Raw genomic sequence first — 23055 nt, forward strand, 5'->3', positions numbered from 1 at the left:
CTCGGTGTGTAAACAACTATTACAATTTCCTTTATACCTTTACCGACTACTTGGAATACACTATAGTTTTTTTGACATAAGAAGCACATCAGTCCTCTAATAAATAATACAATAGATATGTTTTCGCTAATAAGGACAAGACTAATAGGAAATGTGATGCAAGAAGTCAGAGTGCCATATTGACCCACTGTATCTCAAATATATTATCTTGTATGCTCGCTAGCGACACCTATATTTCACCTATATTATATCTCACCTATATTTCCATTGGTTGTTTATGTTTGTATGTAACCAATACACTTGTGAGAATATTGATGTCAAATTAAATTCACAGTAAACTTGAGACTTTTTAGAGATTTTTAACTTGTCGTCAATCGAGCTCGTTTGTGATTGGAGGACCCGGATGTGACAGCGGCCGCATGTCTCCTACGTTCTGCTTCATAAGTCATCCCAGGTGTTTGCACTCCACTCCATTCATCAGTGTATAAAGGAGTTATAATAATAGTCTACATAATAAAATAGTACGAAACTAATAATGAAACATACAAAAATCACTTAAATATCTGCCTGATACATTTTATTTATAAATACGTATATATACTGTGGTTACTATTTTATTATTATTAATAATAATAATAATAATGCATAACCTTATTTCTTTCTTCCATTCTTAATGTGTTTTCATACATTTGCGAGTTGTATTTTAGTATGTTAAGTCTTCACACACTCAGTGTTTTTATGTGCTTTGTTCTATTTTATTCTACGTCTTCCATCACATAAACTCATGTCATATCTACTACAGATGTTTTCGCTGCATGTTCTACTAAAACTACGAGGATACCACTACTGTGCTCAAACAGTAACATGTATGTAACGCATTATAGACCTGTAAGACTTCCAGTTCTCCAGAAATGAAGGGCTTTTATTGTGAAGGTGGAGCACTCCTTGGCCCGGAAGTTCCGTTTTCTCGAGACGCCTCCAAGCAGACTGAAACGTTGACATGTTGTCACCGCGACATCGCGACTCTTCAAAATAGCGGCTTGTAAAGCACGTACACGCACATGTCCGGTTGAACATGGTGCACGTACACGCGCCTGTCCGGTTGAACATGGTGCACGCGGATGAAATCGCCAAGTTGTGCTACGAGCGTTTCCGCCAGCTTCCCCGGAGAGGGAAGCCCGAGCCGGGCAGAGAGTGGACCCTGCTGGCCGCCGTAGTCCAGGTCACCCGGCGCGCTCTCTCCGACTCAGGTTTACGTCAAATATGTTTTAGAACGGGACAGGCATTAGCTCCTTTTATTTATTCATTTTCGACCACCATATCTATACAACTCGGTCACTTTGTTTATGGTACTTTGAACTCCGTTGCAATGAGCTAAACTCAGTAAATGTACCCGGACCCCAGTCACCGAATGACGGCACACAGGACCACGTGACTCCTGTTGACGTCCTGTGACGCTGTGCAGAGCAGCAGCAAAACAAATGATGTGTAGAAGAAGACACATGTCGAAGTATGAAGGCCAAATGTGTTTTTCTTTCACAGTTGAGAAGCAGGTTGTGTCCCTGGGAACTGGGACCAAATGCATTGGACAGACAGCGATGAGTCCCAAAGGTGTTGATCACGTCTCCCACACACACACAATACATATTCAGATTCATTTTGTATTGCTGCAGTCCAACCAGAGAGAGCTGTGGGCGTTTGTGCAGCTCAACCCGAGGAACAGGTTTAAACCTCCATATAAATTGTACATGTTGTATTGAAGAATATAAATATATGTATTCCCTAGACACATTGTGTGGCTTGTGAACACAGTCCTGCTCCGACTGTGTTTCAATAGTTAATTTGTGTCTCTTTGAAGTTCATTTGCGTCTTGTAGTTGTTTCGGTCTACTTGTAGTCTCTTTGTGGTTGTTTTTGTCCCTTTTGAGTCTTTGCAGCTGTTTGGCGGCTCTTTGTAGTCGTGTTGGTCTCTTTGTAGTCTTTTGTGTTTCTTTGTGGTTGTTATTTTAGTCTTTTCCTGGTTAGAACGTGTCTCCTTTGAGGTGAATTCCAAGGGATGCCCCCGATATGTTGTCCCCCTGGGCCTGTACTTGGTAGACCCGTCAATGATCCACCTCCGCCTCAATGGAAGTTTCTTTTTGGTGTTCAACACTCTCTCATCCGTTTAGGGGACGTCCTCAATGACAGCCATGCAGAAGTCATTGCTAGGAGGGGATGCCTCAGGTGTGTATTTACGTTGTGTGTTTATCCTTTATAGTTGGTTGGCTCTGGTGCTACATGCTACTAGTGTGTGTGTTTGTGTGTGTGTGTGTGTGTGTGTGTGTAGGTACCTGATCCAGGAGCTGCACAGGGCCGTGAGTGGTGGGGACAGCTCTGTGTTTTGTCCGGCAGATCAGCGGAAGTGGAGGCTTCGGCCCGGAGTTTCCTTCCTCTTCTTCACCAGTCACACTCCCTGTGAGTCCACTGCTCACCGGCTGTCCACAGGATTCAAATCAAGCTTTATATTTTGTCATTTTTCATGTGTTGCAATTTAGATATATATGTATGTCATATATTCTCTCTGTGAAGTAGTGTCTGATTTTTCCATGACTACTACGCTGTTGTCATATTCATCTTGAATGTTTCTGTTTAGTTTAGTTCCTACAAAGAAGAAAGTTTGAGTCTCCCTCGTTGATCTAAATGCTGTCGGGGACTTTTATTCTCCATCTGAATCTTCTTGTGTTTTACCAGGTGGTGACGCCGCCATCATTCCCATGATTGACAGCCAGTCCCAGCCCTGCCCTCCTGTCACATCTGTTGAGAGCCACAGAGGAACGGATGGAGGAGGAGACCTGAAAAGGGGAGCAGAGGAACCAAGTGAAGGAAAACACACTAAGCTGCCCCGTCTGGAGGAACAGGAGGCGGATGTGGAGGACGGAGGAGACGCAAAACAATCCCCTCCAGATCCATCGCAGAGTCGCTCCCCCAAGACATCTGGCCCCTGTGACTGCACAGGGCTGCCGCCACAGGGGCCAGATGTTCACAGGACGGGGGCCAAGTGCGTCTCGGGCGGGCCAGCCGACTCCCTGCGCCCCGGGGCAGGGTACCACAGCACAGGGGTGCTCCGGGTGAAGCCTGGGCGAGGAGAGCCGACCCGGTCCCTCTCCTGCAGCGACAAGCTGGCCCGCTGGGGGGTGCTGGGCTTCCAGGGCGCGCTGCTGTCCCACTACCTGCAGGACGCGCTCTACTTCAGCACCGTGGTGGTGGGGAAGTGTCCATACAGCCAGGAGGTCATGCAGAGAGCTCTGATTACAAGGTAAGGGGGGAGTTTTGCATCATTACAACACATGACTAGCGTATGAAGTGAATTGTTGCTCATATCGCAGACACGGAGAAACGTTAATATTCATTTGGAGTCGTATTTCTGGTCTGTTGGATACAAATCCAATATTTGTTCCAATTTTAATCTCTGTTTTGGTCTCCACCAGATCCCCAGAATATAATCTCCCCCTTTAGCTACATGTTAAACTTCCTTCACCATGTTGTCTGCTAATGGTTCTGGATCGGGAGTGTACTGCTTTGTGGTAGATGAGAAGAGAGCTTGCTGAGCAGAATGGTGCTCATAAAGATCTGTGGAGTCAAGCTTTCACATTTCACATCTGACCCAGTATTCAAATAAAGAGATCTAATTGAAGCCTCAAGTTTGGTAAATTCGCCGTCGCCATGTTGTGGTTTTTTTGCAACCAATGAACAGAAGTTGGCATATTTGTAACGTGGATGAGTGAGGTTGAGACGCCGTATTCGGCTAGTCTGACATCAGGAGGTGTCCATCTCCAGCTCGCAGGATGCTGAAACTGCAACTGTTGTCACTCAGGCTTTATTTATTTGTATCAAAAGAGACAGATTTTTCCGGTGCTGAATATCCACCCTGTTACCAGCTTCAAAAACCTCCATATCGTTTGCCGTGCGAGGATTCCAATATACATCATCAGTCGTTCAGTGTCAGGAATCAGCAGACTTTCTTCAATGTCCTCTCCAGATGCTCCCATGTGTCAGACCTCCCTGCTGGTTTCTCTGTGTGTCCCCCTGAGCTGCTCCGGTCCAGCCTGGAGTTCCCCTTCAGCCAGGCCCAGACCGAGCTCTGTCACCAGGCGGGACGGGGACGCATCTCGCCCTGTGGAGCAGGTAGGAGCCTCGCACACGTGCATTTTAGTCTGAGGGACTCCACTGTTCAGCACCTGGTGCCCCCAGCCATTGTTCATAGATGTGAGGTCCCGGGACAGGGATGTCGTATGTGTACAGATTGTACAGCCCTCTGAGGCTATACAAAATAAACTGAATTTAATTGAATAGGGGGTCTACACCCACAACCAAAAGCTATAACTGAATTTAGGAATTCTGTTAACGGGGCTGAGATGAGCCCTGGGCTGAGATGCATTAAGCAAAGCCTACCTGTGTTTCAGCCATCAGCTGGTGTAACGTGACCGAGCGGCCACTAGATGTCACCGCCAACGGCCACAAACACGGAGTCACCAAGAAGGCCTCAGGCACAGCTGGAGCCAGGTAGAGCCAACAACCATTATTATGATGAGAGCCAGAAGTCACTGTGTCACTACATAGACTCTCCATTCACCCCACAACCGTTGTGTCTTCAGGTCTCTCCTGTGTAAACTGGAGCTTTTCCATTCCTTCCTGTCTCTGGTGGCGGACACGGATCCTGGAGCACTTCCCGACTCCCTCAGGTAACAAACAATCGGCTCTTTGAGAATGTCACTGTGCTTTTTCAAAGCGGCCACAAACAACCCTGTGTGTGTGTGTGTGTGTGTGTGTGTGTGTGTGTAAGACTGTGTGTTAAAGGCTGAGGATCCTCTCCACAGGGAGAACAGTAGTCTCTCTGTTCATCAGTATTTGAACAGATAACCTGATCCCAGTGCAGCTGGTATGTGCGTTGTGTAATCAGTTTGCGGGGACATGAATCATTGCATAATGCATACAGACACTTTATCTCCACAAGATGTTGTTCCTAATGAAGGAACCCGATCGTGGGTTGGCACGGCAACAGTTTAGCCTTCACTGCAGACCTTTTGGTAAAGCAGGAAAGACTCTAATGACGTCAACGGTTGTCTGGATCAGGGGTTTAGATGTATTAGAGTTTCCATCCCGGGTTTAACTTACAAATACATAACTGTGTACAAGCGAAGGGGCCAAAAACCAACTGCATGAAAATGTTTTTCACAGTTTGGTCGGGTCAATGTTTCTGTTTCTTTTTTTTGTATGGACCAGTTGATGTTTTTATTACTAAGAGCTTTGGGCTGAGCAGGGATACAGATGCCATTTGATATGTGGCCCGATGGCATTCAAACGGGCCCTCCACTGAACACAATGGAGCATAATGGATGTTTGTGTTCATTCAGAGAGCTCTGGTGGAATTTAATCTTTGGGAATGGAAGGAACTTCCCTAAGGAATAAATGTCATGAGACAATGGGCCCCTGGACCCAGACATGCACAGGGCCCTACCACCTCTCCCACCAAAAGACAGACTTTATAGTTGTTGAGCCACTTTTTGTTGTTTGTAGTCATAACACGTCTCTTTGTAGTCGTTTTGTGCCTCTTTGTGGTCATTTTGAATCCCTCCCTGGTTGGCACGTGTTTCTTTAGGTGACATTTCATAGGTGAAGGCCAAGTGGGCCGCTGACGCTTTGGTCCCCTGTGCCCGGAAGGCCCGTTCAGTAACCCATCTACGCATGCGAGGAGTCGGGGCCCTTGTAGCGCACATGATCTTGTTGTCATCAATTACAACATTTGTTGAACTGATCATGTAAAAATAAGAACCAGTGTGTGAGCCCGTCATGTTTGTAACTTTTTTTGAACGTGTCTGTTCAGGAGAACAGAGCTGACGACGTACTGGGACTTCAAGCAGGCTTCCCAGTCCTACCAGCAGGCCTGGCAGCAGCTGCGCAGCCAGGCGTTGCCTCTGTGGCCGCGCGCCAACAGAGATCTCCTGCTCTTCCACTGAAACGCCACGCTGCAGCTGGAGGAGTCCAGCTGGTCAGCGAGGTCCGGGGTGTGGATGAATATAGTCTGGCTATGTTTGACTCTCCACAGCCCAGGGGGCCACTGCTCGAGGACACCCTGCTCCCTCGTGCCGTTCACAAGAGGTTGACGACCGCCGCTCTGTCCTCAGATGGCGGTTTCATTTCCCCCCGGGTGTGTGTGTGACATGTTGCGACTGCAGCTGTCTGGACCTACCTGTACCTGTCCTCCGACAAAGTGACCACAGTAATGGTTCCACACGTGTCTGCATTCAGCTTGTGATGTACCTGTGAACCTGACCAGGGGGCCTCCGGTCCTCTGGGACCCTGAACTCACTCGTAAAGAACAAGTTGACTGCATATTTCCCCCGGACGGGACACCGGATCAGGCAGGGACGGAGGCCGCTTGTGTTCTTGTTTAGCTCAGCCGGTTCCACTGACCAGTCACGACCCACTTGGGCTCGGCTAACGCCGGATAGACCGCTACGACCAGGGAGGGTATTTAATGTTATTCTCATTCCTCTGCAGAGACTTTGAGGGGGCATCGATTTACTGATAATACCTCCTGGCCGAGCTCAGGAAAATAGTATCTCTATTAATCTGCTGTTAGGGTTTTTCACCCTACGTGTAACCGACAACATTTTTATGTCCACAGACAAAGGGTCAAAGGGTCAAAGAGTCTCTTCAAAGGTTGACACATTAAGAACCGTTTATTCATCCTGTTCTACTCGGCTTATGGAAACAGTTGTACTTCGTACTTGTACAGCTCTGTGGTGATGTTTGGCAAGTATATTGTTTACCATAATCTTTTTTTAGTGCGTTAGCATGCTATCAGTCGCTAGTTAGCACTAAACACAAGGTTGTAGTCATTAATTTCAAACAGCGTGATCGTGATAGTCCCGCAGTTGACACCCACATGATCATTATCATTGGCTAAGACGAGCAGAGGACTAAGCTGACCTGTGATTGGCCGAATTCTCATGGCGATACACTTTCTAAAGCCTGAAAACAACCAGGAGGAAGTGCAGCAATCTATTTTATTTCTCAAACTACTTGCTTTACAACATGCCAAAAGGTTATTATGGTATTGTTCCCCAATGACCGCCCCCCAAAAAACTGCCAACCCCAGCTTTAAGTTATTGCAATTCCTCCAATGAACATGAGTGTCTGTACAATATTTCATAGCAACCCATCCAATATGAATTGAACATGGTGACACTAGTATGATGTCCTCTGCTGGTCTCCAAGAAGACTGGGAGAATAACCCTGGTGATGACATCAGCATGGGCTGGACACTAGAAATCCATAACAGTTATGGTACAAAGAGAGGGCCTAACAATGGAAAGGCAGGGAGGATCTAATGATGGACGATGTAGAGATGCATTGTGGGAAATGTTGATGCATTTATATGTATGGCAGATGGCAATAATTGAATCGATACTGCTTTTACTTACGGCATACTTTTTGGTAGAAAGTACTCAGAAAACCTATAATCGTCTGACATTATGTAAAATGTGAATAAATGAATGTGATCTAATGTTCATCACTTAAAGATGGAGTGCAATTAAAAAATATATTTTCCTCCTAATCTTAGGTTTCTTTGTCAATTGTTCATTTCTCTCTCGTTGCTCAATAAATGTGCTGAATGTTTGGTCAAAAATGGTTCTCTTCCAACCACATTGCTTCAGACTGGCTCAACCTCAGATTAGCACTGATTAGCACTGATTAGCTCAGATTAGCAATGCGGTACCGAGAGCTGCAGAGTGCAAAATAAATGTATGTTGTGGGTCTTTCCTTCACTCTGAGCCAGTGAGAGTTGGTGCCTTCAAGGCGTCGGTGTGGAACTCTGGTAACCGTAGTAACGCCTCCTTAACGTTTGGGTTTTCTCTGTTCGCTGTGAATAAGACGCACGCCTTCGTGTCATCAAACATAGAAGTTGTCCGTCTTTATATGCAACAAAGGTCCCGAGGTCGCACTCTAACCCGTACCCGTCTTACGGCACACGCTGAACCAAAAAGCTCTGGGTAGCTTTACATTTTGAAGAAATATGAAGTGGCAGTGTAGAGACGTATGAATCATTAATAAGACAGAAACACCTCACAACTAGTTTTATTTGTATTGGTCAGGTCTGCCAGCTCCCTTACCCCTTTTCAGATATCCTTTATGTCTTTTAAGATATATTAAACATACAACACTGACAAAGTAAAACAATACTGAATATCATAGCATTCCAACAATATATTACACATCTACATACCATCTTTAAAAGCCTGAATCGGCTCCGTGGTACACAAATATGAACACTAAACCATGAGGCCAAGCAAAGGATGGAAATGGGCCTTCGCGTCTGAGTGGTTCAGATGTTTTTATTGATCTGAGCAACACTTTACTTGAAGTATCTGAAACTTCAGCTCTATTCAGTAAATAATTAGCATTGGGCAACGGTAAATTAAGTTAGAAAGAAACGTTACAGTAGATCACGGCCGTGGCTTCACAGCCTGATAGTTGGAGGCACTGATCCGACTCATTCAGTCCGGGTACCGTATCGGTACTAAATGAGATACCGGGGCTTAGTTTATACGCTGTGTGCCTCACCGCGTGGAAGAGACTGGGATCTTTATGTTATGGAAACATCAGGCTTGACTTAAACATCGCTGTCTTAACTTTGTAAAACTGACTGTAACATAAATGCAAAGATATAAGTTTACTGAATTGTTATTTATTATTAAAAATAATAGATCGTATACCAACATGCAGCCCTAATTATGAAATGCAATATGTTCTCTTTTCTGAGGAGAATTTAAACAAAATCACAACAGCAGATATACAAATGAGTGTGACTTTGAATTGAATTAGTATTTAGGTGTCTGATTCCGTGCCACCGATTAAAGTGCAACTGAGCTCCTAAATGGAATCAGCCATTGTAATTATTATCATTATTAGTTACACCTGAGTTTGACAGGTCAAAATGTGTAAGGTTGTCGAAAGGCATTCTGAGTAGAGTAGAAAACCTCCTTAAATCAAATGTTACAGATTTATAATATAAGGGCAGGAAATTATATACACAGTGGTTTTATCTTTAAAAACAAAATAGATATATATTTCAGATAATGCCTCTGCGATGACGACAACATATCACAATTTAACTTCAAGTAAAGTGTTGGCTTTCTTTTCGCAGGTTCACGGCTCGCTGACACCAGCCGGGCCGGGGAGCCCTCAGGGAGCATCGTAGGACACGCTGCCCCCAGCAGCAGCTTCCTCTTCCTGTGGCTTTAACGTTAAATACTGACGCTTTAATACATGACACGACGAGCCATACAGATACATCCATAATGCGGTTAATGATTCTGGTCGCACGATTATTCTTTCTCAGTCGGCTGAACACAAATATCCGTGACGACAACGCTGGACTGACGGACAATGTAGTGTGTGTGTGTGTGTGTGTGTGTGTGTGTGTGTCAGAACCTAAATAAGTTTTCTTAAAGTGTAATACTGATGTCGATATGAAAATGGATGACGTGCCTATAATGTGCGTTGTAACTCCTATTTTAACGGCAGTGTTGTTGATATTTCTCCCCACAACTGACCTTTTAAACAGCGATCGTGACAAAAGATTAGCCACTGAAGTCAAGCATTTCCAGCACGTTGGTTACCTGTCTATTGTAGCGTATCGGTGGACCTAATTTCCACCATAAATGGGTTTTTTTGTATCAAAACTGGACCATAAATAACTGTGCCAAGTGTGTGGATGCATTACTTCATGTGAAATGGCCAATGTTGGAAACATGGTGCACCAGTGCATGTCGGGCCCCAGTGTGTGTGTGTGTGTGTGTGTGTGTGTGTGTGTGTGTGTGTGTGTGGGGGGGGGGGCGTTAACCCTGTGTTGTATAAAAGGCCTTGGAACCAAAGGTGTTCTCTCCGCTGTAGGCCACGTACAGGAAGCCGTCCTCGTCCTTCTCCTTGTCGTACAGCTGGCCCATAGTCAGACTGCAACACACAGAATAGAATCCATTGCATTCACGTGTCTTTACGCTAAAACCTACAGCGGCCCCTAGAGGACAAAACGCATGCGAAGCACAAACAGGAAAATGCTTTCCAATGATAAGAAAAGGCCAAAGAATATGCAGTTGTCCACCTAAAATGACTCTTTCAAATTTCAGCGGCTCCCTGTAGGTGTTAAAGACGTAGTAAAACATTAATAGTGTCCTCATTATTGAAAGAATACAACAAGGCTTCCATACAATAAAGAAGTGTAAACAGGAAACTGTTTGCTAACACATTTGCTATCGGACGGCAACCGGTGCAAGCAGGAATTGATCATAGCTAATTCATAGTACCAATTTGCAAAAATGTAAACAATTATTATATACGGTAAAATTAATATACAATATTAAAAGAACTGGTCACCAATCACAACCCAGCATGCACCTGCACTCTTTAAGATCTTTTATTCTAGCTCTTATAAATAATCGCCGTACAAATATTTCATTGCAACATTATAGCACCATGTGCTGCTGACCACCAGGGGGCGACTCCTCTGGTTGTATAGAAGTCTATGCTTCTTGTGTTAAAGCTGCATTCTCTCTCCTGACCACCAGGGGGCGACGACTCTGGTTGTATAGAAGTCTATGCTTCATGTGTTAAAGCTGCATTCTCTCTCCTGACCACCAGGGGGCGACTCCTCTGGTTGTATAGAAGTCTATGCTTCATGTGTTAAAGCTGCATTCTCTCCCCTGACCACCAGGGGGCGACTCCTCTGGTTGTATAGAAGTCTATGCTTCATGTGTTAAAAGCTTCATTCTCTCCCCTGACCACCAGGGGGCGACTCCTCTGGTTGTATAGAAGTCTATGCTTCATGTGTTAAAGCTGCATTCTCTCTCCTGACCACCAGGGGGCGACTCCTCTGGTTGTATAGAAGTCTATATAAATGACTCTACTTCTCTTGATTTATTCCCTCAGTAAACATTGTAAACATTAGTTTTTGGTCTCAATCTCTAGTTTCAAGTCTTCTTCAATACAGCGTGATGTTCATTTAGTAAATTATGGTCCATAGAGTCAAACAGACCATAAAGCAGGGGATGCTTTAGGGCGGGTCTACACATACCCCATATAAGGAGTCTTTATTTTTTAATTGTATTATTAGGGTCCGAGCGACTGACAAAGTCAGTCCCAGAGGACCCTATTGAAATTGTTAGGGTTCTTATTATTATTCCGCTTTTTATTTTAGAACTTTGGGCGCATTTTGGGGTATTTGCGAGCGACGAAAACCGTTCAAATTTGGCAAGCTTGTCAGGTTTGGTGAAAATAAACGTATGATCAGGGAGTCACATTTTTGCAATTCATAGTTGCTCTCTAGCGCCCCCTAAAATGTTGACCAGTTTCAGACACTAATATTTTCTAGCTATATGAGTTCCGATCAAAGTTTTCTAGCTAACTGTTGGTGCAGTGAGATAAAACAGATTCCTTGAGTGTGTTAGTTGTGTGTTCAAATCCAGGCTGGGCCAAATCTTTTCAGCACTTTTTCTTTTTACCTTTAATTTACACAACGTGGTCAAGACTTCACGTAGAGACACATGATGCATGTATATGTTCACATTCTCAAAGCGCCCCTACTGGCAAAATAAATAAGCCTAAAAATGCATCAGATTTCCATGAAAGTTACACAACATGGTTTACACTTCACGTAGAGACACATGGTGCATGTATATGTTCACATTCTCATTGCGCCACCTGCTGGCTCAACTAGACTTGCTCTAATCTGCCCCAAACTCGTCGTGCTTGTTACAAGTCGCGGTCTGAGGATATCGACGAGCTTATTTTCACTCGCGGTCGACGCGGCGCCTACTGGCTAAAGAATATCGGGGTTACGCGACAAACGGTAAAACGTCCGCCCCGCGTTCTCGGCCGAGCGGGTTGACTATCGTGTGTGTGTGTGTGTGTGTGTGTGACAACCTAACTGGCATTTCTCATCATTTCTTGACACTTGAATAGAGCGCAGCCTTCATTAATGTTATTAGTAACACCGGGGCTTCTAGTCCTCCATGTTCCACATTTGAGGATGTTTCAGTTTTAAGGTGAAACTTTGGAACAGCGCCGTTGTCTTTGGAGCTGGATCCCACTCAATAGATCCATTATTACATTTAAAGAGAGCACAGCATTTTGTGAATTACACTTTTTTGCTATCTCACCAGAGTCAGATGCAACTTATACATGATATACATGTGTGAGACATAACAACCATCCATTCTGTTGACTCGGGTTTACAACTGAAGAACAGGAAGGCCAGATGAGACCAGTTTTAGATGAAGGTTCTTTGGAAGATGAAACCAAGATGAACTTGTACCAGAATGATGGGAAGAGAAAAGTGTGGAGAAGGAAAGGAACGGCTCCTGATCTGAAGCCAACCACATCCTCTGGTGAACATGGTGTTGGCGGTGCTATGGCACGGGCTAACTGGCTGCCAATGGGTCTGGGTCATGGTGTTCATTGATGAGGTCACAGCTGATAGAAGTAGCATGAGTTTTGTATGCGTTTGTATGTGTGTGTGTATATATATATATATATATATATATATATATATATATATATATATATTCACTGTCCAATTACTTCTGGACTTATGCAAATGTTCTGGACTGCGTAAACATTTCTGTAATTCCTAGCAGTTTTGCCATATTTTTGTTCTATCCACTGAAATAAAGCTGAAAGTCTACACTTCTTCACTGCTTTATTTCAAATCCATTGCAGTCGTGTAAATATGAAGAATTGTGTCACAGTCCAAATACGTATGGCCCTGACTGAATTGTACAGTGTTAACAAAAAAAGACACATCACAGAATTATGAAACAGAGCTGGGTTCATTATTAATAAATCATTCCAACGATCAATTCGGAGAACTGATCACAATTACCACAAACAAATAAGACCATCAGCAGAAAGATGGAGCAGCAGCTGGTACTTTGGAGGACACATTGCTTCACTGTGCCACAAACGGTGAAGAGTGGAAGCAGGTCGCTCTCACCTGGACTGGGGCACCGTTTTGTCGACAAAGAGGAAGATGGCTTTCTCCGAAGGCAGCTGGATGCGTTTCCTGATGATCCACATGAACTGGGCCACTGTGATGTCAGAGGGCACCAGGTACTTCCTCTTATCAATGTCCACTATCTGTGAGCCGGAGACCTTCTCCACGATCACCTGCAGCGCATGCATGAACACAAAGACAGGGGTTTGAACTCTGAGGGCTAAGATGCTCTAGTTGCTATCTAAGGATGTCAGTAACATATGCCACCAGTAATCGAAGCACAATTATTTTCTCTCGTAAATGTATGACTTTATATCCCTTTCTTGTAAATGTGCCGCTTTAATTGAAGGGAATGTTCATGTTTTTTTTCTCCTAAATTGTATGACTGGTTGAGTTTTTTCTTCTCCCCTGCCCGTTAATACTGTTGGTGGGAGTGCTGGGAACGCAGGAGAGCCGTCAGGCTGAGGGCCTTAAAAGCAGCTGAAAGACGTTCATTATTGATCGAGGGAAAACATTTATAATCTGTTTGTTACGACGAGCGCCCCCATGAATAAACTGATTAACGTAATAAATGAGTTAGTCATGTTTTTCATTTTATCAACGTTCTTTTAGATATGGATTGAAGCAGAATATTTCGTTAGATAAAAAACGTATTGTGAATTTTGGAAATATTGACTTTGTTTCAATAGGAAACAATCCTACCCAGCCGCCACTGGGAGGAAGCAGTCACAATAGGAGGAAGCAGTCTGTCACAAAAGGAGGAAGCAGTCACAATAGGAGGAAGCAGTCTGTCACAATAGGAGGAAGCAGTCTGTCACAAAAGGACAAAACAGTCACAATAGGAGGAAGCAGTCTGTCACAATAGGAGGAAGCAGTCTGTCATAATAGGAGGAAGCAGTCTGTCACAAAAGGAGGAAGCAGTCACAATAGGAGGAAGCAGTCTGTCACAATAGGAGGAAGCAGTCTGTCACAAAAGGAGGAAGCAGTCACAATAGGAGGAAGCAGCCTGTCACAATAGGAGGAAGCAGTCTGTCACAAAAGGAGGAAACAGTCACAATAGGAGGAAGCAGTCACAATAGGAGGAAGCAGTCTGTCACAATAGGAGGAAGCAGTCTGTCACAAAAGGAGGAAACAGTCACAATAGGAGGAAGCAGTCACAATAGGAGGAAGCAGTCTGTCACAATAGGAGGAAGCAGTCTGTCACAAAAGGAGGAAACAGTCACAATAGGAGGAAGCAGTCACAATAGGAGGAAGCAGTCTGTCACAATAGGAGGAAGCAGTCTGTCACAAAAGGAGGAAGCAGTCACAATAGGAGGAAGCAGTCTGTCACAATAGGAGGAAGCAGTCTGTCACAATAGGAGGAAGCAGTCTGTCACAATAGGAGGAAGCAGTCTGTCACAAAAGGAGGAAGCAGTCACAATAGGAGGAAGCAGTCTTCCCACTAAGCCGATGCAGAACTTTCTGAAGGGTCAAGTTTAAGTGGCTTCATCATCCTGGGTGTGTTTCCTCAGACAGTGAAACTCCTCGGCCCCTTTGTCTTTATTCCCTTCCTGCCAGCGTGGCAAAGGTTTCCTCACGGGCCTTTCAGAGCCAGCCCGTTTATCCTTTTTCCACCAAAACAAGTGTGCATATTTGGGTTTGTTTGTTTGTTTGTTTCCCATTACCAGCGGATGAAGAGGCCTTTTGTTTAGGTTGTTCTAGTTCGACGTCACTCGGTTGGAACCCTGCTCGTCTGCTCTCCTAATCCGTCTCACCAGTCTGTCGTCTCCTGTTCTCTTTTTTCCCCGCCCATTAACTGTCATTCACTCTTTATCTTCTGACTCATGTCAATCACTCTGTGGGGCCTCTCACACCTCTCCCTCAACAGATGACCCTCCCTCGTTCGTGTGCGGGGTCCGCCACACTGGGCCGTCCCAGACCCATCGGCAGGAAGTGGAAGTGCAAAAGCGTGTTGCGTTCGTCATGGAAGATGCTGCGAACGATTGTTCCGTGTAACTAGCTGAACAAACCAAGACATTTAATACTGTCGTACAAATTAAAGAGTGCATTGGTCTAAGGATAAAATGCCTCGTCTAGAAAACTGTAGTTTGTTTGATTGTTGAAATGCCACCAAGGAAGCAACTTTGATTTATTTTAGCTTTAGTTCCTCTGTATATGTATTGCTATTCATAAACACTGTGAACCTTTGCACATCTGCACACAGTTGTACACTAGAATATACCTTTGCCAAGCTCTTTCCTTTTAAAGAGATACATCGTACACCTCTCTGGATGTTTCTTGATTATGCACCAAAACTTCAGAGCAAACTCGTTGAATATGAAAACCTGCTTGGCAATAAACCAGATTCTGGTTCTGCTTCATGGACCTAAAGCGAATCCATGGGTTGAAAACGTCTCGATGGTTACTGTTGCCGCCGGAGAGAGGGGGAGTTTGTGTTTAGAGCCTCCACCTTTAAGAAGGTGGCTTCATTCAGCCGCGAGCAGGGAGGGGTCCCGTTGGAGAAAGACCCTATCTGTCCCCTTAAACCCCCCCCCCTCCCCCCTTCTTACTCACCGGTACTCTGTCGGGATATTTGTTGCGTATTTTGGCTGACTCCACACATCGGTGCTCTGAGGGAGAGACGGGGAAACAAACAGGAAGCCAGGATTAAAAGGGATGAGTGAGGCCTCCTGGGAGCCTTCCATGCCAAACCCAGCCAAGCCTGTCTGTCAGTGTTCCACATGCAGAAAGACACCGGAACAGAGGCGTGGATGCAGCTATGCACCAAGTCAACGTGTGAGCGTCTTTGTGATCCTAATCTAGTCTTCCTGGTAATGAATAAACAGTCTTTATTGAGTGATACTAAAATAGTAGACTACTAAGGAGTTAGTGCTTCTGTTTCTATGCTTTGAGGGTGGGACCTGATGCAGCAGGCAGACACTGAGCGTGCTGATGGGCCGTGAGTGTGATGGTGTGGATCCATTTAGGTCCAGCACTTTGCAGGCTCTCATTAGCCCAGATAAGAGGCCTACTTCTGGCAGCGTCTCTAGCAGCGTTGCTTTAAATAAAAGGGCTGTGGAGGTCGTGAACGCGTCGAGCAGCCGAGGAGCTTCGACGCTCAAACATTACAATTTTCACGTTGGTGGAACACATTACAAACTCTGGAGCAACACTCTTTTTATTATTTGCCACCCATTTAGTACACAGTCACCACTTATTTAAATGAAATATATTGTTCTTAATTCAAAAAAGAATGTCCCGGAGGACCAAAAAAGTTACTATTCAGAGAAAGGGTTTCTGTGGACTATTTTTAAATGATCTACTACACTGAGACATGTCATACCAATATGCATGCCGACATTACATTATCAGATATTTGAATGGAGTCTGTCTGAAACGTCCCCATGCAAACATAGGACACGTTAAAGGGGGGGGGGCATCAGCAACATGAAACGTGAGCCCGGTTCCGACGCAGCGGTCATTTGACCCGCAGGGACAACATGGTCGCGTCTGTTGCTAGTCATGCAGCGGCAGCCATGGAGCGGGGTCGAGCATGCGTGTCTGCACCTACGGGGAATGATACGGCAAAACCCGCAGGAGGGAGCGGACAGGGAGGGAGGGCGCGTGCCATGACACGAGCATCTCTTGTTTCATAACAATCCAAACCCCGTTACCGAGGGAATGGTCCTCTTTAAACATCCATTTCATCTTCGCTGGATCCCCGCACTGAGGCGTGACGGTGGCGAGGAGGAGGCTGGATGATGTTGGCGTGATGTCCGAAAGAATCCCGACAGAAGCGATCAAAACAAACCGTCAACAGTGTCTCTCTGCACAAGCTTCCAACTGTCCGTCGAGCTGTGAGGTGACGTCACCGTCTGACCGAGGAGGCGTGGCGATAACGATGCTACCTTCAGGTTCTCCCGGAGTCCAGCTATTTCCGGACCGAGGTGGAAGAAGTACTGAGATCTTTTACTGAAGTAAAAGCAGCAATGCCATAGTGTAGAATACTTGCAAGTACACAAATCAAAGTACTCCTTATGATGAATAGCCCATTTTAGAATAATGTGTATTAGATTAGAATTATTTACTTGAATATGTACCTTACCTCATCAGCGCTGTCAGAGATAACAACCTGAGTTGGAATTTGGAAGAATTGCAAATACATTGATTAAAGTAATGTATTATGTTGTCTCTTTTATGACAAAATATAGTAATTGTATATATGTACAGGATCTGACATGGGGTGTATTAAAAGGGGAAGGGGGCCCACTGAGGTATGTACGGGCCCAGATTTGCTGAGCTCCACCACTGCTCCCGCATAACTAGTGTCAATTAAATGTTGGCAAAAGGCTTCAAAGCCATCATTGCTCTTATAATTTTGTAAAATAATGTCCGAAAAGGATTAAAATGATCTATACACATTTTGTTTTTATCTCGAAAATAGGTAACACTACAAGAGCAGCTGTTATGTTATATATATATATATATATATATATATATATAATATTATATTTAGTCTATTTATTTATCCACTAGTGAGAGATAACTATGCGTGAGCACTCCCAAAGATGGAATAACAGTAATAACGGTATTAAAATGTGTTCCCACTGTCCCGAAATAGCTTGAATGCAGCACACCATGGTAACCGTGCGACGCTCCGCTAAGCTGAAACATGGCGCGGTGTTTGGTACTAGACTAGCCAGCTGGCTAACGTAAATAGCATGTTTATAAGCTACGTTTCGCTCTCTTTTACTTCCCGAGGGATCATCTGTGTGTGTGTGTTGTCGGCGAGCGGTTAACCCCGCCAGGACTCCGGGCGCATCCGCTCAGCTATACTAACGCACCACATATGCTAGCCTGAACGTTAGCTTGACTGAGTTAGCCAGCTAGCCGGCTGACTGGATGGTACGTGACACCGGACGCTGCTTCTCCGGCTCCCCATGGCGTTCTATGACGTCTATTCCCACCCGGCTTTGATTCGGTACAAAACGAGTGTTTGTACGAAAGCCACCCTGTTCGTGTTTGTAGTTCTGTGCCTCACCTACATCTCCCCTCTGCTCGTTGCCTACAGGAGCCACGGTACAGTAACCCGAGCTCAGCTCTTGTGACCTCTGCTTCTGTGGCTCATGGCTACTTTAACAACCTTAAACAAACACGTTCTACATGTCTTGTGATGCTTACATACTCGCTGTTTGACGCCATGTATTTCAGGTTTCTGGATCAAAAGGAGCACCTACGAGGAACAGCCGGTCGTGAGGTTCCAGTACCAGACTCTGCTGGTGGCAGCAACCAGTACTCAGGGAGACCACGTCGCTTGGAGCACCTTCCCCCATCTCAACAACATGCTGGGGGCCAACCTCCGGATCCCTTCTGTCTCTGTGAGAACACAAGTGTCCCCCGCGTGGGTTTGCGTCTACTCGCATAGTAGTCACGTGAAATATAGGTGGCTTGTCCCAGCAAAAGTACTTAACAGTATGTTGTTTTCTTTTCTGTGTGGGTGAACACACTCTAAAGGTAAGAGAAGACGACCAGAACCAAGATGGGAAGGCGGATCTCCTGGTTTTTCAACTGCAGCTGCCCCTAAAACCGGAGGAACAGGTGTACAGTGTCCAGCTGCTGCTCACCTTCAGCTACAAGCTCCTTGTAAGTATTCCACCCCCGGCCTATCCACATCAGCCTCAGTCGCCGCTAAAGCACAGGCCGTGTCTTTGCAGCGGATGTCCACAGTGGTGATGCAGAGCCTGGCTTACGTGCAGCACTCCTCTCCCGTCCCTGGAGCGAAGCTGTCGGTCAGCGGGGACCTGAGGCTGGTGCAAAGGACACCCCTGCCCCACCGGGGACTCTACGACCTTTACAATGTGAGAGTTCTCTCCGTCCGCCTGTACTCCACATTTATGCCTGTACGCACATTTATGAATGGATGAGCTGAAATGGGAGGCACATGTTAGTGAAGAGAGGAGAGCCCGGATACACTTTTTTTTTTAAGGGCCAGTGTGCAGCAGGGGGATCTATCAGAAATGGAATATAATATCCTATGTTTTCATTAGTGTATTATCACCTGAAACTAAGAATCGTACGGGGGCGACTCCTCTGGTTGTATAGAAGTCTATGCTTCATGTGTTAAAGCTGCATTCTCTCTCCTGACCACCAGGGGGCGACTCCTCTGGTTGTATAGAAGTCTATGCTTCATGTGTTAAAGCTGCATTCTCTCTCCTGACCACCAGGGGGCAACTCCTCTGGTTGTATAGAAGTCTATGCTTCATGTGTTAAAGCTACATTCTCTCTACTGACCACTAGGGGGCGACTCCTGGTTGTGTAGAAGTCTATATACTTGATTTATTCCCTCAGTAAACATTGTAAACATTAGTTTTTGGTCTCAATCTCTAGTTTCAAGTCTTCTTCAATACAGCGTGATGTTCATTTAGTAAATTATGGCCATTTAGAGTCAAACAGACCATAAAGCAGGGGATGCTTTAGGGGCGGGGCTACAAGGTGATTGACAAGTTGCTGCCACAGCGTTTTCCGGTCTGGGAGTTTGTGTGTTTATCTTACAACTTTAACCCTTTCACAGTGTGTTTTCACTTCATGGAAGTAAATTGCAACATTTTGGTAACCTAAACATGTCTTATTCAGTGTTCAGTTGTACTTGGCTCCACCCTATCGTGTCACATCTGATCGCAAAACGATAAGATGGCTACATCCAAAAGAATTGACTGAAGCCTTCAAAATGCCCCTCCAGTTGTTTAACTTCCTGTTGACTGCATCAGCTTCTTAGATACAGTGTATGTAGTACGAGGTGTCATCGCTGTCATCAGCTAATAGAATCTACCTCCTGTAAGTCTTATTTGCATAAAAAACATCATCATAATGAAGGTAAACAATGCTCGCTAGTGTTAGCGTCGTTCAGAATGGTCTGCCTGGTAGAGCCTTTGGAAGAATTCAGCCAACAACTTCTCTCGTTCTGGTAGATTTATTTCTCTGATCACAAGCAAAGTAAAGCGCTGAGATTGCCATGCCAGGGAAGTCCCAACAGCTCTGTCCTAGAACCGGAAAACCCGTCCTTTTCATACACAGATTTCGTCACAGGTTATGCATCATCTTAATTTCTGATTGGTGCTGTTGACTGCGCCATGCAAGGCCAGTCAACATTTCGATGAGACTAGTCGATGACGTTCGAGACAGACGCACATTCCCAGACACAAATTCTCAATTTGAGTAGCCCGACAAAAGCATAACATTATAACAATGTATAAGCATTTATATTATCACTATCTTTAGCCGTATGTCTGCCGAGCTTTGTTAAAGACTGCTTATGCACAATGAGCGCACTGGCAGAGTGCGTGCAGGTAGACGGGCAGGTAGGCCGTCCGCCGATACCAGATTTTCATTTTTTGTCAAATAATTAGATTTGTTGAATGCTGTCTGGATGTAACAACATTTTTTAAAAATCAAACAAAAAGTGCTTCTAAAATAAATTGCCTAGCTTTAAGGTGTTTTTTCCTCAAGGTGTCAGTGATCGATGGCTCCAGCCCCTTTGCAAGTGCGTACGACCTTGGCAACATCGTTCGGAGCTACCAGGAAAGAAACCGTAAGTTGAGAAAGCCTGAACCACCACCTTTGAGCGGGACTTTAACCGTACTTATTACATCCACTGCCCTACATGTGGATATTGTGTCTATGTAAATATAACAGCTGTCCCTTTTCCCTCGGCCTTTCTTTCCGCCCACAGTGACCACAGTGCTGTCCTGTCCCATGCCAGTGTGGACTGTGGGGCGCGCTGCTGGCTCTCCCTTTCAGCTCAACGCTGAGATCCGGTACCCAATGGAGGTCATTAGATATCCTTTAATAAATGCAAAAGGGTGTTATTCTTTGACATCCCTGCTATCACATAACTACACTTTACTTTAACCCCCATTTAACGCTTACTACAAGTAATATGTGCATGTTATGTATTGTTTATAACTCACTATACTGTAAATGTGCAAAATCTGCTCTAAAGCAAAGTGACAGTGTTGCAAATTCTAATGTTCAAGGTGGGAGATGTACTTGAGAGACAACGGTGCAGACCCCCAACATACTGTATACACACGGCACTACGGATAAGATTCAAGGGCCACACATCCAGTCTTCTGACAGCCTCCTCAGTCCGGTCGGAAGACAGGATATTTTGCTGAGAAATCTATAAGAATGATTAATTAAGACACATATCTGCATACAACTACATTAAATTGGGTTTTAAAGCATGCATTACAGGTTTATATATATATACTTACACTATATTATTTATTCTGCTTATAAATGCTTAATATAGGCAACAAGTAAGGGAGGTGTGGCACAATCTATAATGGTCGCGATATTCTTTATACACATATGTATGTATTTATTTATAGACAATATTTAGATTAACCTGATGATATTTTCATATTCTTCTTACATGCCCGTCCTGTAGGACACAGGTGAGGTGAGGCTCAGCAGGTTTTACTACTGAAAGTGTTGATTTGAAGTGTAAAAGTTGAACGCTGAAAGCCAAAGTTTAAGCGCGTTGAATCGCCTAAAAGTAGTTGAACTAACTCTTGAAAGGTAAGCAGTCGAACTGTGAAACCACAGACTGTATATACAGATGGAAGACGCACATGCTCAAATTATTGCCATATTGGAATGTGTGAGCTCGTCACATCTGTTAATACACAGCATTATCTTTATCTTTTAGGCTCACTCACGACCGCCGCTCATATGGTGGTTGCAGCTGACAATGCCGTCGCCAAGTAAGCATAGCGCCCACTCTCCCTCAACACGGTTAGCTTTGTCAGCACTGTTACCATTGTTAGCGCCGTTAGCATGTAGCCTTCCGGCTCTACCATCGTCATGTTGAGAAACGGCAGTCATGGGCAAATGTGGGATGCTCCGAGTGTGACTGGATGGTAGTATTGCATTACTATTCTAACGCTATACAAGTACAACAAGTCCATTTACCATTACATTTAATGATAAGAATACAATACTCAAGCTGTGGTCGGCTACATCAAAACATTCCCCACCAGTATTTGTGTGTTTTATTGAAGCGGCTGACCTAACCAGAAGATCTACATCACTCCAGTGCATGTTATATAGTCAGGGTAGCATATGTCTGTCTCTGTGTGTGTGCACAATATAAAACAGCACATGAACTTTGTCCTTTCAGGACTTGTTTCTGGACAGAGAGTTCTCTAAATATTTTATAGCACCTTGCACCAGACATTTGTTTATTGTTGGAGATTTATTTATCCTTCCGAAATAATATATTCGTCTTTTGGTACAAAAAAGGGGCTGCACGGTGGTGTAGTGGCTAGCACTGTCGCCTCACAGCAAGAGGGCCGCGGGTTCGATTCCCGGTCGGAGCGGTCCTTCTGTGTGGAGTTTGCATGTTCTCCCCGTGGCAGCGTGGGTTCTCTCCGGGCTCTCCGGCTTCCTCCCACAGTCCAATGACATGCTGCAGGTTAATTGATCTCTAAATGTCCCATAGGTGTGAATGTGAGAGTGAATGGTTGTATGTCCCTACATGTGCCCTCGATGGACTGGCGGCCTGTCCAGGGTGTCCCCTGCCTTCGCCCTATGTCAGCTGGGATAGGCTCCAGCGCCCCGCGACCCTAATGAGGATAAGCGGTATTGAAAATGGATGGATGGATGGTACAAAAAAGTTCCCAATGAAAACTGCTCCCTGTGAGTCATCACGAGTAACCAGGATATTGTCATTGTCCAAGTCCTTTCACCTCCATTGCACCGGGAAATACTTTGGTAAACAAAGCTGCCATAAGAGAGTGTTTTATTTAGTTTGAACATACCCTCAGTTGAAGTTGTTCCTCACTGTCTTTTAATGGCTCATTAAATGTGCATGATCAGTCTATATGCACTAAAAGCAGGCGCGCCCGGCCCACCTATGTCAGCAGAGCAAAGAGACGCTTTTGTCTGAAGGCTCATCAATGTCCAGGATGTGACTGTGAAGTTATCCTCATCCTTTCTGCCTTAACCTGTCCTGCGGCCACCTATCGCCCTGGCTTCTGGGAA

General features: G+C 44.9%; 4 protein-coding genes across 6 annotated transcripts in view; 3 read left to right on the top strand and 1 right to left on the bottom strand.

Annotated features, from left to right (window-relative positions):
* The first annotated feature begins 967 nt into the window (after positions 1 to 967).
* On the top strand, positions 968 to 9301 carry adat1 (adenosine deaminase tRNA specific 1). 3 transcript variants are annotated; one of them, XM_034534052.1, is made up of 9 exons: positions 968 to 1250; positions 1543 to 1611; positions 2168 to 2222; positions 2326 to 2453; positions 2730 to 3294; positions 4018 to 4163; positions 4442 to 4541; positions 4634 to 4720; positions 9190 to 9301. In XM_034534052.1, exons 1-9 carry the CDS (start codon positions 1076 to 1078, stop codon positions 9203 to 9205), a joined length of 1341 nt encoding a protein of 446 aa, XP_034389943.1. In that variant the 5' UTR covers positions 968 to 1075; the 3' UTR covers positions 9206 to 9301. The 3 variants fall into 3 exon arrangements, with proteins under 3 accessions (XP_034389943.1, XP_034389941.1, XP_034389942.1); XM_034534050.1 differs by lacking the exon at positions 9190 to 9301 and adding an exon at positions 5863 to 7139; XM_034534051.1 differs by lacking the exons at positions 1543 to 1611; positions 9190 to 9301 and adding an exon at positions 5863 to 7139.
* On the bottom strand, positions 8105 to 16901 carry gabarapl2 (GABA(A) receptor-associated protein like 2). The gene is made up of 4 exons (XM_034534096.1): positions 16686 to 16901; positions 15586 to 15641; positions 13033 to 13205; positions 8105 to 9998 (listed from the first exon to the last, which is right to left on the bottom strand). Exons 1-4 carry the CDS (start codon positions 16717 to 16719, stop codon positions 9884 to 9886), a joined length of 378 nt encoding a protein of 125 aa, XP_034389987.1. The 5' UTR covers positions 16720 to 16901; the 3' UTR covers positions 8105 to 9883.
* A 740-nt stretch (positions 16902 to 17641) lies between these two features.
* Positions 17642 to 22355, top strand: tmem231 (transmembrane protein 231). The gene is made up of 6 exons (XM_034534084.1): positions 17642 to 18090; positions 18223 to 18389; positions 18526 to 18654; positions 18726 to 18869; positions 20518 to 20599; positions 20741 to 22355. The coding sequence occupies exons 1-6, from the start codon at positions 17952 to 17954 to the stop codon at positions 20917 to 20919; spliced, it is 840 nt and encodes a 279-aa protein (XP_034389975.1). The 5' UTR covers positions 17642 to 17951; the 3' UTR covers positions 20920 to 22355.
* The window catches only part of spire2 (spire-type actin nucleation factor 2), a 94708-nt gene continuing 93548 nt past the window's right edge, over positions 21896 to 23055 (top strand). Inside the window, exon 1 of the mRNA XM_034535216.1 lies at positions 21896 to 21919. Coding sequence (XP_034391107.1) covers positions 21896 to 21919 — 24 coding nt within the window. The remainder of the gene's footprint in view (positions 21920 to 23055) is intronic.

This window comes from Cyclopterus lumpus, chromosome 6 (assembly GCF_009769545.1).
Source record: "Cyclopterus lumpus isolate fCycLum1 chromosome 6, fCycLum1.pri, whole genome shotgun sequence".
Taxonomy (NCBI): Eukaryota; Metazoa; Chordata; class Actinopteri; order Perciformes; family Cyclopteridae; genus Cyclopterus; species Cyclopterus lumpus.